The 18,457-nt window shown below is 37.6% G+C and overlaps 2 protein-coding genes and 1 long non-coding RNA gene across 5 annotated transcripts in view; 2 read left to right on the forward strand and 1 right to left on the reverse strand.

Moving 5' to 3' along the window:
- On the forward strand, positions 1 to 5,293 carry LOC122325253 (flavin-containing monooxygenase 5-like). 2 transcript variants are annotated; one of them, XM_043220228.1, is made up of 9 exons: positions 1 to 526; positions 764 to 904; positions 1,545 to 1,733; positions 1,915 to 2,080; positions 2,209 to 2,351; positions 3,034 to 3,233; positions 3,342 to 3,697; positions 3,811 to 3,883; positions 3,957 to 5,293. In XM_043220228.1, exons 2-9 carry the CDS (start codon positions 773 to 775, stop codon positions 4,324 to 4,326), a joined length of 1,629 nt encoding a protein of 542 aa, XP_043076163.1. In that variant the 5' UTR covers positions 1 to 526; positions 764 to 772; the 3' UTR covers positions 4,327 to 5,293. The 2 variants fall into 2 exon arrangements, with proteins under 2 accessions (XP_043076163.1, XP_043076162.1); XM_043220227.1 differs by lacking the exon at positions 1 to 526 and having other exon boundaries at positions 758 to 904.
- A 3,436-nt stretch (positions 5,294 to 8,729) lies between these two features.
- On the forward strand, positions 8,730 to 18,074 carry LOC122325256 (flavin-containing monooxygenase 5-like). Its single transcript, XM_043220230.1, has 8 exons — positions 8,730 to 8,857; positions 10,476 to 10,664; positions 14,255 to 14,420; positions 14,560 to 14,702; positions 16,266 to 16,465; positions 16,566 to 16,921; positions 17,041 to 17,113; positions 17,187 to 18,074. Exons 2-8 carry the CDS (start codon positions 10,539 to 10,541, stop codon positions 17,551 to 17,553), a joined length of 1,431 nt encoding a protein of 476 aa, XP_043076165.1. The 5' UTR covers positions 8,730 to 8,857; positions 10,476 to 10,538; the 3' UTR covers positions 17,554 to 18,074.
- Positions 8,748 to 18,457, reverse strand: part of LOC122325257 — a 28,995-nt gene continuing 19,285 nt past the window's right edge. For both annotated transcript variants that reach the window (XR_006247275.1, XR_006247276.1), the window contains exons 6-7: positions 9,045 to 9,116; positions 8,748 to 8,842 (exon numbers count right to left, since the gene is read on the reverse strand). This is a non-coding gene — a long non-coding RNA (uncharacterized LOC122325257). The remainder of the gene's footprint in view (positions 8,843 to 9,044; positions 9,117 to 18,457) is intronic.

Genomic DNA, 18,457 nt, shown 5'->3' on the forward strand with positions numbered 1-18,457 from the left:
TCTACAGCCCTTTCACCTTATTCTTCATAGACTTTCAGCTTCAGTTCATGAACAAACACAAACATGTCATATGTGTCATTATTGCTCAAAGACAAAACATATGCATATTTAATGTTATTTCAATATAGGAGACCCCTGCAAATAAAATGTTTATTAGTAACTACAGGTTTTAGACTATTGCAAAAAAAAAAAACAATGGACTCATTTCTGGCTCTCTGATAAGATTTACGACAATAAAAGATAAAGACTTGCCTGTCTGTGATAATGTTTGAACATTCTTGACTTTAACACTTCACCTACGCCGTTTTCCCCCTAATTTTTCATTCCGGTTTGATCCACCTTAAACTAGTGTCGGCTGAGACCACCCTCTTCATTGAGACTTCAGAAACGCTCATTTGCTTACATAACAGGCTGCTTTCAATAAGAGCGTCGCCAGGGAAAGCTGCTCTAAGTATTTGGATCAGAAAAAAAACATAGTTTTGGCATTTCTGAAAACTGAGGGCTTGCTACCATTTTCTATTCAAAGGTAAGATTTATTTTTGTGTCATAAGTTTAAAGCTTGCAGCATATGCTTAGACTGGTGTCCTTCTTGCATGTGTATGTGTGTGTGTGCTTCATTGATTAATGAATGAATGCTGCACATCCATGCCAAATATTGTGAATGATTATTGGAATACCTCATCAAAGGTGCACAACTGAGGACACACTAGTATGTTTTTCATAACCACATGACAAGTGATTGTTCTGTGTCTCCTGTATGCAGACTCACATCATGGCTAAGCGTGTGGCTGTGATTGGAGCAGGCAGCTCTGGTCTGACCTCCATCAAATGCTGTTTAGATGAAGGGCTGGAGCCTGTGTGCTTCGAGAGCAGTGATGATATTGGAGGACTCTGGAAATTTAAGGTTGAAAGTGAATTACATTTTAAACTTTTTTTTTTTTTTTTTTTAAATTGGAACAGCTGAGCAATAAGGGTGAAGAGTGTCATTTCTCTGCCATCTATGATACCAAAATTAATTGGAAAATGACTAATGTAATGATAATGATAATGTTTTTTGGCACAGTGTAATCTAAAATAATATTGTGAAATGTTATGACAATTTAAAATGTAAAATTTAAAAGCCATTGCTCCACTCTTCAATGTCATACAGATATTTTTTTTCATGATTATTTGATAAATAGAAAGTTTGAAAGAACAGCATTTTTTAATTAAAGTACTTTTTAATTAAAGTACAGTATAAATTTAATAAGTAATTTACTTTTGTAATTTTTTTTACCACCTAGTAGTAACACTCTCGCCAACTACTATTGGTCAAAACACAGATAGCTCTGCCTCCAAACTCACACTAGACAATGAGGTGGTTTTGTTTACATTTAGGACAATAATCCTTCACATGGCTTACTAGTTGTTTTTGCTGGATATTATGATGAACAAGAGGAGTATTTTAACAATAAACAATATTACACACTTTACCTTTAAACAAAACTTTACAAAGCTAATCTGAACTTCAAAGTCATTGACAATATCCCACTGTTCATTCACAGGAAAAACCTGAGGCAGACCGTTGCAGTATTTATCGCTCTGTCGTAGTGAACACCTCTAAAGAGATGATGTGCTACAGTGATTTCCCTGTACCGGATCATTTCCCCAACTTCATGCACAACTCTTTGATTGTGAAGTACTATAAACTCTACGCTGAGCACTTCAACCTGCTCAAACACATTCGCTTTCAGGTAATTACGTCTGCTACGATTTTCAGTTTGAGTTGGTGATTAGGACTATTAGACAACAGTGATGTTCCAGGAATGTTCCACATCTTGCTTGGATAAATTGTTCTGAGATAGTTGTGCATTTTTTCCTATCAAATTTAAGAGATGGCAGCATTCAGGCTCTGTGTGGTTGGGTGTATTTCAGACCACAGTTTGCAGTGTGAGACAAAGGCCTGATTTCTCTGACTCTGGTCAGTGGGAGGTGGTGACCGTGGACAGAGATGGACGAGAGGAGACACGTGTGTTTGACGGTGTGCTGGTGTGTTCAGGACACTACACACAACCCATCAAACCCCTCTCAGACTTCCCAGGTGCTCTTCTGATATTACAGCACTCCGTCATCTTATACACAGAGACTGTACAGCTTTCAGCACTAATGGACTTTATATGGAAACATCAGTATATTATATAACTTTAAGTCTAATTGTATTTGCTGCAGGTATTGACACATTCCCAGGGATAATAACTCACAGCTGGGAATATAAGGACCCTGATCCTTACTTTGGGAAGAGAGTAGTTGTCGTTGGGATTGGGAATTCTGGTGGAGACATAGCCGTGGAGCTCAGCAGAGTGTGTGATAAGGCAAGCAAGATTTAATAGTGCAATATCTAATATGTAAATATTTTTGTGCAGAATATTTAGGTTCTCAGCAGGGTCAAAATTTAATGGAAACATGAAGGGGGATGCATCTCAATAACAGACAAATAGCAACTGCTCTACTCTAAAGGTAAAGCCACATAAAGGAAAAAAAAATAAAAATAGGTATTTTTTAAATAAACAACAAAGAACAGGTAATCCAAAATACAGATTTTGAGGTGCAAACAATGTTGCCAAATGCTTTTGACTAGAAGTAGCTAAAATTGGTAGCTAAGTATGACTTGATAACATCATACCAGCAAATTCACTGATCTGTATAAAGATGAATATAAATCACTGGCCAAGATGAGAACATATAACTTAATTCTTATAAGGCAACAGATATTTGCTTTTTAAATATTGTTACATTTTCTTTTTTATAAATAATTGTAAATGGTTAAAAAATATTGGGGTTAATATAGCAAAGTACAGTAATATATACCACTGCTAAATTAATGCATAAAGCTCTGTGTCCATATGGCTGATCATTAACATTTTATATGCGGTTACCCTATTGTTTGTTTAATATTCTCCTATATTGGCAAGCTTACATTGACTCTCTATCTGTCTACTAATTTAGTTTCAATTTGTCAAATTGCTTTGGTCTTCCTATTCCCCATTCTCTTAGACATTCCTAAGTACCAGGAAAGGTGCTTGGGTCATAGGTCGCATGGTCGGTAGAGGGCTTCCTCTAGATATGACGATGGTCAGGCGAGTTCGAGATATGATTTACAGTCTGCTGCCTCGAGCTCTGCTCAACTGGTTTGGGGAGAGAAGCCTCAATCAAAGACACGACCACAAGCTGTATGGACTACAGGCTACACACAGGTGAAGGGCCAAAACATGATCCTCAAAAAGTGTTTTCCTTGATGATGAAGCCCTGTTTAAAATTGCCTCATGATTCACAGTGACCTTTACCCATATTTTGTGGTTCAGGATCTTCGATCAGCGTACCATTATAAATGATGACCTCCCAGGTCGCATTCTGGTTGGAGAACTGGTGATGAAATCAAATGTGCAGAAGTTTCAAGGCTCAACGGTTGTCTTTGATGATGGGACTGTAGAAGAGAAGATTGATGCAGTGATCTTATCCACAGGATATGATTATAAATTCCCCTTCCTCCCCGATTCCTTAAACTCTGGTTCTGATGGAGATCTGAAACTTTACAGAAGAGTCTTTCCTCCATCTCTAGAGCGTCCCACACTGGCCATCATGGGCCTGCTGCAAACCAAAGGGCCGATCATGCCAGCTGTAGAGCTACAGGCACGCTGGGCCACCAGGGTCATTGCAGGTAATGAGCAACCATAACTTAACAATCTTTGTGATTTATAGGAGAAGTAAATATAGAAATTAATATGAATCATATATGATTATGGTTGTTTATTAATTCTCCTGTTCTTCAAGGACTAAATCATCTTCCTCCAGCTGATAAAATGGATAAAATAATTGAGAAAGACATACAAGCATATTTAAAGAGGTAATTACTTATTTAGCTGGATGATCATTTTAATAGGTTTAATTTAGTGAGTTAATCTGCTATCTCTCCACAGTTACTGTCCCAAAGTGGCTGCCCTTCAAGTGGACTACATCCCTTACCTAGACACAATAGCAAAGGAAATAGGTGTCCGTCCCAACATTGCTTGGCTTCTCCTGAAGGACCCTGCTGTTGGTTTGAGGGTTTTCTTCGGGCCCTGTACTCCCTACCAGTATCGACTGAGTGGACCGGGGCACTGGAGAGGTGCCCGTCAGGCCATCCTTACCCAATGGGATCGTGTGGCCAAACCCATGAAGACGCGCTCCATTCCAGAGCCTTCATCCTTCAGCTTATTCTTTTGGCTGGGCCTGTCAGGAGGAGCTGGAGTGATTTTTGCTTTAATGGCAATGCAGAAGAAGGTCCCACTGTTTTTTAATATCTATTAGATCTCAGATATCCCAAACTTGATTTTTGAGTAACTGTGTTTTGTATTTGCACTTTAACCTAATTGTTTTTTAATTTAATTATTGGAGTTAATTATCATTTATAATAATAATAATAATAATAATAATAATAATAATAATAATAACTAACCTTATAAGATAATCTAACAAGTATAACCTAGTACTTGTCTAGAAAGTATTTTTACTTTTACTACTAGGCCTAGCTGTGAATTGTACAGTGCAGATATTACTATGTCTACATATCATTTAGATTCACTCTTATACTATGACCAATATTTATTGTTGTGGAGAAAACAAACTATTACAGACTATAATTATAAACATTAAATATTTTTCAGCATTTTTTCCTCACAAAAAAAAAAGTAAAGCAACATGATTGACATTAATTATAATTGATATCTGATGTTTGGTCTTTGAGCTATCTTGTGGTATTTTTAATTTATTGCGGTCCATTGTAAGACACCGCTGGAAAGACATCAACCAATTAGTGAGTAGTAGAGAAAAATGAATAGTGGAGAAAAGGATAAGATGATCAGAAAATATCAGGTTCTGTAAGTCATACAGACTTCTCTATATTTGAGCATTGAGAAAATACAGTTGGTTGTAAAAGCAGATTGAAAAAAGATTGAACCTCAACAAAATAAGATAAATTGTCTTTTGTGTGTCTCTCTGTCTGTAAAAAAATTTAGTACATGTGTCACGTCTTTGGACTTTGTGTTATTGTTTTTGTCGTGTGCCATGTGTTCCGTATGACCCACTTTAGTTAATTGTCTTCATTGTCTTCAGCTGTGTCTAGTTAATAAAGTAATTCCGTTGAGTATTTAAGTCCTGTGGTTTCAGTTCTGCTGGTCCGATCTCGTCTTTATGTGCGTGTGGTTTTGTCCTGCCTGCCTGCAGTTATATTGTTTATTTCATCTCTGAGTAGATTAAAGCGTTTCAATTACCTTTATGCTCGTTGTGTGATCGCCTGCTAACTACACCCGTGACAACATGTGACTTTCTATTACCTGTAGCTTCATATGATCACCACTAGATGTCCTACATAGCACCAATAGTCTTTTCCATTAAAATTGGTTGAACGGAGTGGTTTCAGTTTGTCAACTCATCTATTGATAATTCACCGAAAATATACAATTACTGACATTATAGAATTTAATTCAGAATTCAAGTCACCTTCTGGTGACAACTGTTACATCAGCTACTATGATGATTTGAAATATGTATTTTACATTATTTGCTACTGATCAAACTAGTTAAATGGTACTAAACTATAAAATAATGTTGTTTTTGGCAGGGATGGCCAATTTGATGCCTAAATCAAATTATACAATATAATTAAGAGTATTGCAAGAAAACTGATCTCATATCAGCCACCTATCTATTTTAAATTATAAGACTTTAGTATGTTATAGTCTATAGTATCATTCAGTGGTAGTCTAATTTTATTAAACTGTAAAACTATAATAGTAATATTTATGTTTCAGTTTCTTCAAATGCAGGGATACACATTTGGCCGTGCAGTTTCTTTTTGCTTGTTTGCTTAGCAACAGACGAGAAAGGATGAAAATATGGGTATCAACTCATCGCTGCCACGTGGTTTTGCAATTTGATGCAAAAGTAATGATAGAACAGATTTTAAAAATAACAATACAGACCATTTCAACGACAACTCGGCGGTTTATGGAAGTGACGTCCTCGTTCGTTGGCCGTTTGGAGCACGTAAGATGCTGATAACCGTTGAAACGCGTCATCGCGGTCTCGTGAAAAGGAACCAATCAAATTAAAGCAGGGTTAGAAGCGGAGCGGGATTTCCGGAACAACGAGTCAGTTCTAACGTTGAAAGAGAGGTAAGGTAAAGTCCACCAGTCTACCGTGTTGTGTCTAGTTTTCTCCAAAACAACGATTAATAAATATAAGTAAAAGTTAGCGATTTAGTGTTGAAGCTAAAATAAAAGTCGCGAATCAGCGAAAAAAATTAGCTGTGCATTAACCGATGTTTCGATCGTTTTATATCACAGTTGTTTGCCAGCATTAACAAATTAAAGATGTTATTGTTGTCTGTAGCGCAATGTTTGACCGTAAGAGTAAAGAGGAGGGTAATTTTCGTCAGTTAACGGGTGGTTAACTCTAACATGCTGTTCTTCTCAAATCACTGAGAGATGAAATAGTGCGGTATGATCACATTTGAACGAATTATAGTATTTATTCAAATAATTTATGGATTGTTCTAGAGAGATTGCAAATATCTTTGCGTTAGTCTGTGCGTCTTTCACACACTCTGATCTCTCTCTAGTCCGCTAAGATGTGTTTATTACTTAACTAAAAACAGCGACAACACAGGGACAGTTATCGATCTAAAGCCCCTTTAACTTATTCTTCACGGAATTTCAACTTTAGTTCATGTTAGGTCAGTTTGTGACCAAACACAAACATGTGATGTGTATTTTAAAGGGTTAGTTCAAGGGTCACATTTTTTATTAAATCCAAGAGCTCTCTGACGATGCACTTATAGCCTCATAATGATGGAAGATGGTAACTTGGTGGAGAAGAATTGTTAAAGTACGTTTTTGTTCATTTAGTTTTCTTTGCGTACAAAAATAATTCTTGTAGCTTCATAAAATTATGGATGAACTACTTACATGAGCAGTTTTAATGATGTCTTTACTACCTTTCTGTGCCTGGAAACATTTCAGTTGCATTTCTGTCTATGCGGCACCTGGATTTCATCAAAAATATCTTCATTTGGGTTTCAAAGATGAGCAAAGGTCTTTAAATGATACAAGGGTAAGTATATAATTACAAAATTTGGGGGTAAACAATCCCTTTAATATAGGATATTTCTGCAAATATTTTATTTTATATTAATTACAGCTTTGTTTTTAACAAGTCTTATGACAACACCCAAAGTTAAAGACTAACTTGTCTGATAATAAGAAATGACTGAAATTTCTCAATAGGTCTTTAAAACCTTTAACACTTAAAGGGATATTTCACCTAAAAATGAAAATTCTATCATTAATTAATCATATTCGTGTCATTTCAGACTCGTAAGAAATTTGTTCATTCATGTTACCAAAATGTACAATATTTTTAAGATATTTCTGATGAAGTCAGAGATGAGCGTGAGTGATTGATGAAACAATTTTCCCTTTAACCTACACAGTTTTTTTCTATTAATTTTTCACTCCAGTGTGATCCTCCTTAAACTATTGTCGGCTGAGACCACCTTTTTTTCCCCAAGACTTCAGAAACACTCAGTTGCTTAAATAATCAATCAATCATTTTTATTTATATAGCGCTTTTAACAACACAGGTTGCATCAAAGCACTGTACAGTACAATGACAGGGATGTAGGGCTTGTGACCAATTTCTTATTAAATGCAGAGACGGTCTCTGTCATAAGTCAATTCAACGATAGTCACTAGTGTCTGTTAAGTGTCCCCAACAAAGCAAGCCAGAAATGACATTGGCAATGAAACAAAACCCTCATGCATACAGAATGTTTTATACAGCGTGTGTGTGTGCATCAGGATCTGGTGATTGGTCCACGTCTCGCATCTAGGTGTTCTGGTCTCTAATGAACATAATCTCTGGGTGCTGATCCACCATCTAGTCTGGATACAAACTCCATGAAAACAGATTGAGAAAGATTAGCGTAGATGTGTATTCTTTTTACGATGTCACAAGTACATCGTATTGTAGGAGTAGTGTTCCCCGGGTTCCAGCAAATCTAAGTAATGCAGCCTAAAAATCCTTTAACGGATTTGAATAATAAAAAAGCGTGTTGGTTGTTATGTGGCAGGCCAAGTTAAAAATGTGTCTTTAATCTAGATTTAAACTGGCAGAGAGTGTCTGCTTCCTAACAGAGTTAGGGAGATTGTTCCAGAACTTTAGGTGCTAGATAGGCAAAGGATCTGCAATCTGAAGTTGATTTTGATATTCTAGGCATTATCAAATGGCCAGAGTTTTGAGAACGCAGCGGACGTGCAGGACTATAATATGATAAGAGCTCGCTCAAGAATTGAGGAGTAACAGGCTGCTTTCAATAAAACCGAGAGCAGCTTTCCCTGGCCAAACTATTAGAAACACATAAACCTTGTTTTGGCATTTTTGAACTCAGAGGGCTTGAGACCATCTTTAGCTTAAAAGTAAGATTTGTATTTGTGTCATAAGTAAAAACTTGCAGCGTGTGCATTTAGACCGGTGTCTATAGTCTGTTTTTTAACCAGCATTAACCAATAACTGCTGTAAAAAATGCATTGTGAATGATTCCTAGAATGTCTCATCAAAAAGGCACAACTGTTTTATATAACCACATGACCTTTTTTTTTGTTTTCTTCAAGTGATTGTTCTGTGTCTCCTGTATGCAGACTCACATCATGGCTAAGCGTGTTTATTGTGTATTGGAGCAGGCAGCTCTGGTCTGACCTCCATCAAATGCTGTTTAGACGAAGGGCTGGAGCCTGTGTGCTTCGAGAGCAGTGATGATATTGGAGGACTGTGGAAATTTAAGGTTGAAAGTGAATTTCATTTAAAAATATTTAAATTATGAAATTTGAACAGCTAAACAATAAAGTGTGCCATTTCATTGTGGCATTCACGTTACCAAAAATACATTTTGAAAATGACCGATACAATGATAAATGACAAGAAAGGATTTTTAGCACAAATAGGTTAAATAATTAACCTATTTAACTTACTCTTTATAGAGCTCCTGCAGTTGACGTCATGCAATCTGAACTCTGGCATTTTAGCAGGCAGTCGGGAGAGATCTAGAAAAATATACAGACTGTTTAGACTATATTTTTGTTGAACCATTTAAACATGGTGAATCTCCCTGTGCCAGTTTCACGACCCCTCACGCACTATTTAAGTAAAACTGGTCGCTCCTGCTTCACTATAGCGGCGCTCGCACTAATGCTAGTTCCGTCCGTGTTTTGACTTTAGTAAATCTGTTCTGGCAAACACAAATAATGTGATTATTTTTCATATGTCCAACTTCCAGCTGTGCAAGAAATGCAATATAGCCACGACTTGATCATTATTTCTATATCTTTATTATTGCAAAAAAGTTCTTATCTTATTTGCACATCTGGCAATTTCCAATACCGATTTCCTTTTTCCTTTTTCTTCAAGCAAGAAAGAAGAATGATAGCCAAAATGTTTATTTGGTATTTGACAGAAGAAACTGTCTTTTTTCTATTGAAAACAATAACTAGCTAGCTGAAATTAACGGCAGCAACTGCACAATAAGTACGAGTACAAACATACTGAAATTAGCATTTAGCATTTAGCTTTTGTTTTTAAATTTAGTTGAAAATACACTGCCCTCCAAAAGTTTGGAAACACCCCTGGCAAAGTCTGGTTTTCAATAATATCAGCATAAATCCTTATAATCCAAATTTTTTTATACCAAATACAATACAATCTAAACCTTTATCAATAAAAGTTAAAAAACCAGTGTCATGAACCACTCCTCTGTGTTTATATCCTGTTGTGTATTCCCCGTGTTGATAGTGGACTGTCTCTCGTTTCTGATTGTTTGCTGCCTGCCTCTAGATCCTTTGTCTGGATTCCTTGACCCCTATCTCTCGCTGCCTGCCTTGACCCTAGCCTGGTACTGTTTATAATTCTGCCTCTGCCTCCTATATCACTGACGTTGCTGTTAACTTCCTGCCTAAAGAGCTTGCAGATGGATCTAAACACTGCTTAATATATAAAATTTTGCTATATACAGGGGTATGCCTTTTGAATTGAAGTGCGCAGTGAAATCTTTTGCCTTAAAACTCAAGCTTACGCTATTCATTTAATTTATGCTCCCGACTGTTGCCTGCCAACATGGTAGAGTAAGCAGAATGAGTCATGTGACTGCCGAAAGAGCTCTGTGGAAGAACATATTCCAATTGAAATGAATTATTATTATTATTATTATTAAAATTATGTCTTTAAAGAGATGTCTTAACACACTAACCCACTGCTATTGGTCAGCAGATAGCTTTGCCTTAAAATTCACATTATTTGGTTTTGGTTACACTGTTGAGGACAAAAATGCTTCAAATTGCTTATTGTTACTGCTGTATATTATGAAAGGATAAGAGAGTGTAATAATGCATTGCCCTATTCGTTCACAGTCACAACCTGAGGCAGACCATTGCGGCATTTATCGCTCTGTCATAGTGAACACCTCTAAAGAGATGATGAGCTACAGTGATTTCCCTATGCCAGATCATTTCCCCAACTTCATTCACAACTCTATGGTCATGCAGTACTTCAGACTCTACGCTGAGAACTTCAACCTGCTCAAACACATTCACTTTCAGGTAAGAAACACCATGACATCACATGGGATTACACCTAATAGGAAATGTTCCAGGATTTACATCCTCATTTGTCGCTTTTCCACTGTCGTATCAGTGTGTGCCAGGGGCAGGGGTCAGTGACCTTACATTTTAAACCCAAAATCAAGCTGATAACCTTTCCACTGTCAAACGAATGATAAAACCCATCCTTAAAGGGTTACTACACCACAGAATGAAAATTTTGTCATTAATCACTTACCCCTTCCAAACACAAAGATATTTTGGATGAAAACCAGGAGGTTTGTGAATGTTCCATTGACTGCCATAAAATTTGCACTGTCATGGTCAAGTAAAATAGGAAAACATTGTCAGAATTTGTCAGAATCTGCCATCAGTGGTTCAACCGTAACATTATAAAGCTATGAGAATATCGTTTGTATGAAAACAAACATAATTTATACAATGATTTGTCACCCTCACGTCCCCATAACACCATTTTGAAGAGCATCCAGTGGATTCAAGTAGCATACGCAGTTCTGTGTTAGCCACAATGGAAAGATTCCCTGTACAAATCAAAGCGTAAATAAACGTACAAAACATATTCTTCCCCTTTCCAGTACAGTGCTGAATCGTTGAATAAAGTTCTTTTTTGCAGAAAGTATTCTTGTAGTGTTATGATTGAACCACTCATGGCAGGTGGACTGTTCTGACAATGTTTTTCCTATTTTTCTTGACCCTGACAGTGTAAATTGAACCTCCCTGGTTTTATCCAAAATATCTTAAATTGTGTTTCAAAGACAAACAAAGCCTTTACAGTTTTTAACTTGCTGTCAGAGAACACCACAGAACCCCAACATTTGGAAAATGTCACCAACAATGGGAAGATTAAAGAACTGTATTGGTAAAACAAACTTTACAGAAACAGATGTTTGTTCCTTACATAAAAACGTAAGACTTCAGGATCAATATGAATAAATCTGTGGGAACATCTCCAACATGCTTCAAGAAACCTGCATTTAAAACTACCAAGGTAGTAGATGGGTCGAAAATCCCTGTAAGATCAAGCCCCACAATTGACGACAACTCACCCTGTCACACATTAGCTCGCTTTTAGCTCGACAGTGAAAACTTGGCAAATATACCTTTCACCTAATTAGATTTTAAAGTTAGCGGACTACAAGGTTAGGATCACATACTTATTCTCGAATAATTCAAATCTCAAAATCTATCATATTTGTTAGAGTGTTTTACAGTGTTTCCTCTAGGACGCTTTCCAGCTGTGGTGGCAGGACTATGGCCACGGCCTCTCCCCCCCAAGAATCACATGTCTAACGTGTTTAGGTCTAATAGGTTATCCTTACATTAAAGTAATATTAATAAAAAAAAGAAATTGTACTTCAGAGGTGGCACAGAAGAACACAAAAGGTTACCTCACCTTTTTATGTTTTGCCCGCCTAGAGAATTTAACAGACGAAACAAGCTTATTATTTCAGCTAGCTTTACAACTACTCACTAATCCAGCTCATCACAACAATGCATATACAATAACACATGATCATATATATAAATCGTCAGTTTGTTGTATTACACACATGCACACAGTAATATTACATAAACTACATAGTCGTGAGATGCAGTAAAACTAAGAAATGTGCAAACTCAAGCGTTTTTGACGATCATTTCTTTCCAGTCCGCTAATTTTATTTTACCACAGCTGTCGCCTTTTTTGTCAGGCAATAACATTGGGTATGTGATCATATTTCTAATTTGAGGCTGTATTACGTAGATTCTTACGATCTTAAAATTATATTTTAAGCTCCTTTGTGTAGCCGAATCTTCTGTTGTTAAACAAACCTTTGTTTTGCATCCAGCTACAACTGTGACATAGTTCTGACGTTAATACATTTGATTGGCCTGGTTGTGCGTCACTCAGAAAAAACAGCCCAATCAGAAGAGAGGCTCATGAACATTAGATCAGTCAAAAACAGGTAGATTTGGCTTTTTTTTCTCCGTGAACGTCGCTCCAAACTCAGAGCTGCGGAAAGAAAATGGCGTAAAACCAAAGATCCATATGATCTCTGTTTTTATCAGTCTCTTCTCTCCTCATTCTCTACTAATGTCTCCACTGCTAAAATTAACTATTACCAGATCAAGATTAACAACACCTCTGACTCGCGGAGCCTCTTTAAAACATTCCCTGCTCTTCTCTGCCCTCCAGTCCCCCCACCATCGTCATCCTTAACCTCAGATGATTTTGCTTGGTTCTTCATTAACAAAACCACTAAAATCAGCAACCAATTCCCTGCAGCTCCTCGCCTTACACACACCAAACCGCAGCACCCCAACACATTCTCCACTTTCTCCCTCCTCTCTGAAACCGGTATCAAAAATCGCCCTTGCCACGCATGCGACAACCTGCCCTTTAGATCCCATCCCTACTAACATCTTTCAGGCTATCGTTCCCTCCGTCCTCCCTGCACTCACCCACATTATCAACAACTCTATTCACACTGGTACATTTCCCTCAGCTTTTAAGGAGGCTTGTGTTGCCCCTCTCCTTGAAAAACCCACACTTATTGAAAATTACAGACCCGTTTCTCTCCTCCCATTCATGGCTAAGACACTAAAGCATGTTGTTTTTAACCAACTCTCCTCCCATCTCTCACAAAACAATCTCCTGGACAGCAACCAGTCAGGTTTCCAAAGCGGCCACTTTACAGAAGCTGCACTTCTATCGGTCATTGAGGCACTGAGACGGTCAAGAGCAGAATCAAAATCTTCAGTGCTTAGCCTGTTAGACCTGTCTGCTGCTTTTGACAAGGTAAACCATAACACTCCTATCAACCCTCAGGTAGATGGGTGTCTCTGGAACAGCCCTTCGGTGGTTTGAGTCCTACCTCTCTGGTAGGTCATTCAGGGTATCATGGAGGGGCGAGGTCTCAGAGTCTCATCATCTCACTACTGGAGTGCCTCAGGGCTCAGTACTTGGCCACTGCTTTTTTCCATCTACATGACATCACTGGGTTCTGTCATTCTGAAACATGGCTTCTCATATCACTGCTATTCAACTCCATCTCTCCTTTCAACCAGACGATCCCACTGTTTCTGCACAAATTTAATAGTGCCTAAACGACATCTCCGTCTGGATGAAGAGTCATCACCTGCAGCTGAACCTCACAAAAACAGAGCTGCTTGTTTTTTCGGCCGATCCCACCATACAACACAACCTATCCATTCAGCTAGGCTCGGCTACTGTATCCTAGGTCTAGGTCAGCTAGGAACCTTGGAGCGATCATTGACGACCAGCTAACTTTCACTGAGCACATTTCAAAAACTGCTCAATCTTGTAGGTTTGTGCTGTACAACATCAGGAAAATCAGACCGTACTTATCAGAACACGCTACACAGATCCTCGTCCAGGCACTAGTCCTGAGTAGGCTTGATTACTGCAACGCCCTTTTACATTAAATAAGCAAGACTTAAACATGTGGAAATTAGGCATTCTGTCATTAGAATGAATATAGCGGAAACACTGGTTTGATAATAAACAGCAATCTCTTGATAAAGATGACAGGAAGCATTCAGGCTCTGTGTGGTTGGGTGTATTTCAGACCACAGTTCGCAGTGTGAGACAAAGGCCTGATTTCTCTGACTCTGGTCAGTGGGAGGTGGTAACCGTGGACAGAGATGGACGAGAGGAGACACGTGTGTTTGACGGTGTGCTGGTGTGTTCAGGACACTACACACAACCCATCAAACCCCTCTCAGACTTCCCAGGTGCTCTTCTGATATTACAGCACTCCGTCATCTTATACACAGAGACTGTACAGCTTTCAGCACTAATGGACTTTATATGTACAGTATGTGGAAACATCAGTATATTATATAACTTTAAGTCTAATTGTATTTGCTGCAGGTATTGACACATTCCCAGGGACAATAACTCACAGCTGGGAATATAAGGACCCTGATCCTTACTTTGGGAAGAGAGTAGTTGTCGTTGGGATTGGGAATTCTGGTGGAGACATAGCCGTGGAGCTCAGCAGAGTGTGTGAGAAGGTAAGCAAGATTTAATAGTGCAATATCTACTCTAAATTAATTTTTTTACAGATATTTTCTCTACTTTTGGGTTCTCATCAGGGTCTCAATTGTATAGAAATATGATTAGCAATTTGAATGAGAGGTGCTTTTTTTCTATGACCCAATTGATTATTATTTTTACTTAATGAATTAATGTAATTGATTGTGATATTGCTACTTAATATCACAATTAGCTTATTAACATAATATTAAAGTACCCCTATTATGCCATTTTTAAGGCTCTTGTTGCTTTGGGAGTCTCCTACAATAGGTCTACATGCATGCAAGGTGCATATTCATTTTCATAATGCAAGGTAGGTATTTCTCATACAAGAATTAATGAATAATTATAAAAGTTGTTAAAACCATTTGCTCTGTAATATAAATGGGTGCTCTGATTGATTGTTAAGTGAGAGGGGATGCAGCTGTGATATATTGTAATTTTTGTCATGCTGTACAACATGTACTGTTTTTGCATTATTGTTTAGGGTTGGGGTAGGTGTAGATGTCTAAGTTACCCTTTTCTAAATGAGGAAATATTGCCATACTGAAACTTGGCTTTACATTTCTTGTCTCTAGCGTTTATAGTCATATTTCCATATTTTCCAAGATGAGAATATGATGTGAAACCTTTGAAATGGATTTAAAAAGCATGTGGCACCTTAGTTTCATCAATTTACAGTGTCACTGCCTATACAGCTTCCACTTGGGAAGAAGTTCACAGCATTTCATTAAATTAAGCTCTGCAAGCCATAGATATAGCGACAAACTTGCACAGATTTTCTGGTACGCAATACAAGCAATTTCTTTAGTTTATAGCAAGATGGCAGCGACGACCCCCATTCTGTTCGGTCAGGTCGCCTGTCAAATAAGCTCCTGAGAACAGTCAATTGCCCTATTGTAAAAACAAAAATGTATGATGAACATTTATGTGAAGGTTAGGTCACAACATAATGAAAATTTTGTCATTAATTACTCACTGTCATGTTGTTTCAAACCCATAAGACTTTTGTTAATTTTCAGAACACAAATTTTTGATTAAATGGGAGAGCTGTCTTACCCTTTATAGACTGTAAGGTCCACGAATTGGTTCAAGGAAGGAGTTCAATGGTGGATAAGTTTCCTGCATGTTTGGTCTTTTCAGCTCATATAGTTACTTAATTTAGGTTAAATTCAAAGTTGACTCCATTCTATTATTTAATCTGACTGAATTATGTCCTTGAATTTAGGTTGAAGTGAAAATTGGTTGTTTGTCTGTTTCTAATTAGTATTCTAATATTTGGTTATTCTAGTTAGCTTTTAATTTTATTTACTCCTTCATTTTGGGTGCTCATGTAGCTAGCAAGGATACAAAGTTGTCTACTAGAGGTAATAAATACAGAGTGAAACAGGTCAGATCAAAATCTGTGGGCAAAGAATCTGCATTTTACCCCCTCAGTTCTGAATATGTGGTTACTCTCTTGGTTATTATCATATTTTGACTATTTATTTTCACTCTTGCTATCTCATTATACACTAATTCAGTTTTTCTTACTCTGTTAGACCTTTATGAGTACCCGAAAAGGTGCTTGGGTCATAGGTCGTGTAGTCGGTAGAGGGCTTCCTCTAGATATGACAATGAATACACGAGCTCGATATCTGATTTATGGCCTCCTGCCTCAACCTTTGCTTAACTGGATTTGGGAGAGAAGCCTCAATCAGAGACATGACCACAAGCTGTATGGACTACAGGCTGCTCACAGGTGAGCCACAGGCTCTTTCCAAACATTTTTCGTCTTTAACGATTGCAGTAAAAATTGCCTCATGATTTACAGTGACCTTTATCCATGTTTTGTGATTCAGGATCCTTGACCACTATGTTGTTATAAACGATGATATCCCAGGTCGCATTCTGGTAGGAGAACTGGTGATGAAATCAAATGTGCAGAAGTTTCAAGGCTCAACGGTTGTCTTTGATGATGGGACCGTAGAAGAGAAGATTGATGCAGTGATCTTCTGCACAGGATATGATTATAAATTCCCCTTCCTCCCCGATTCCTTAAACTCTGGTTCTGATGGAGATCTGAAACTTTACAGAAGAGTCTTTCCTCCATCTCTAGAGCGTCCCACACTGGCCATCATGGGCCTGCTGCAAACCAAAGGGGCGATCATGCCAGCTGTAGAGCTACAGGCACGCTGGGCCACCAGGGTCATTGCAGGTAATGAGCAGCCATAACTTGACCAAAACAATCTTTGTGATTTATAGGAGAAGTAAATATAGAAATTAATATGGATCATATATGATTATGGTTGTTTATTAATTCTCCTGTTCTTCAAGGACTAAACCATCTTCCTCCAGCTGATAAAATGGATAAAATAATCGAGAAAGACATACAAGCATATTTAAAGAGGTAATTACTTATTTAGATGGATGATCATTTTAATAGGTTTCATTTAGTGAGTTAATCTGCTATCTCTCCACAGTTACTGTCCCAAAGTGGCTGCCCTTCAAGTGGACTACATCCCTTACCTAGACACAATAGCAAAGGAAATAGGCGTCCGTCCCAACATTGCTTTGCTTCTCCTGAAGGACCCTGCTGTTGGTTTGAGGGTTTTCTTCGGGCCCTGTACTCCCTACCAGTATCGACTGAGTGGACCGGGGCACTGGAGAGGTGCCCGTCAGGCCATCCTTACCCAATGGGATCGTGTGGCCAAACCCATGAAGACCCGCTCCATTCCAGAGCCTTCATCCTTCAGCTTACTTTTTTGGCTGGGCTTGTCAGGAGGAGCTGGAGTGATTTTTGCTTTAATGGCAATGCAGAAGATCCCACTGTTTTGTAATATCTATTAGATCTCAGATATCCCAAACTTGATTTTTGAGTAACTGTGTTTCATATTTGCACTTTAACCTAATTGTTTTTTAATTCTTGGAGTTAAATATCTTTTATAATAATAATAATAATAATAATAACTAACCTTATAAGGTAATCTAACAAGTGTAACTCTAGAAAGTATTTTTACTTTTACTACTAGGCCTAGCTGTGAATTGTACAGTGCAGTTATTACTATGTCTACATATCATTTAGATTCACTCACATACTCCTATATGACCAATATATGACCTGTAGCTTCATATGATCACCACTAGATGTCCTACATAGCACCAATAGTCTTCTCCATTAAAATTGGTTGAATGGAGTGGTTTCAGTTTGTCAACTCGTCTATTGATAATTCATCGAAAATATACAATTACTGACATTATAGAATTTAAGTCAGTATCAAGTCATTCAATTAACCTTCTGGTGACAACTGTTACATCGGCTACTATGATGATTTGAAATGTGTATTTAGCATTATTTGCTACTGAATAAACAAGTTAAAAGGTACTAAACTAAACAATAATGATGTTTTTGGCAGGGATGGCCAATTTGGTGCCAAATTTAAGCTAGTGCCCTTCGCACCACACCTCAGCATGATCATCCACACAGAAATGGCAAAGTTTTAAGGCCTAAAACAAATTATACAATATCATTAAGAAGAGTATTGCAAGAAAACTGATCTCATATCAGCCACTTAACTATTTTAAAATTATAGGACTTTAGTATATTATGCAGAGATACGCATTTGTCAGGGCCAGTTTCTTTTTGTTTGCTTAGCAACAGACGAAAATATGGGTATCAACTCATCGCTGCAGCGTGGTTTTGTAATTTGATGCAAAAGTAATGATAGAACTGTAATGATTAGAATATTTAAAA

Source organism: Puntigrus tetrazona, chromosome 20 (assembly GCF_018831695.1).
Source record: "Puntigrus tetrazona isolate hp1 chromosome 20, ASM1883169v1, whole genome shotgun sequence".
NCBI lineage: Eukaryota > Metazoa > Chordata > Actinopteri > Cypriniformes > Cyprinidae > Puntigrus > Puntigrus tetrazona.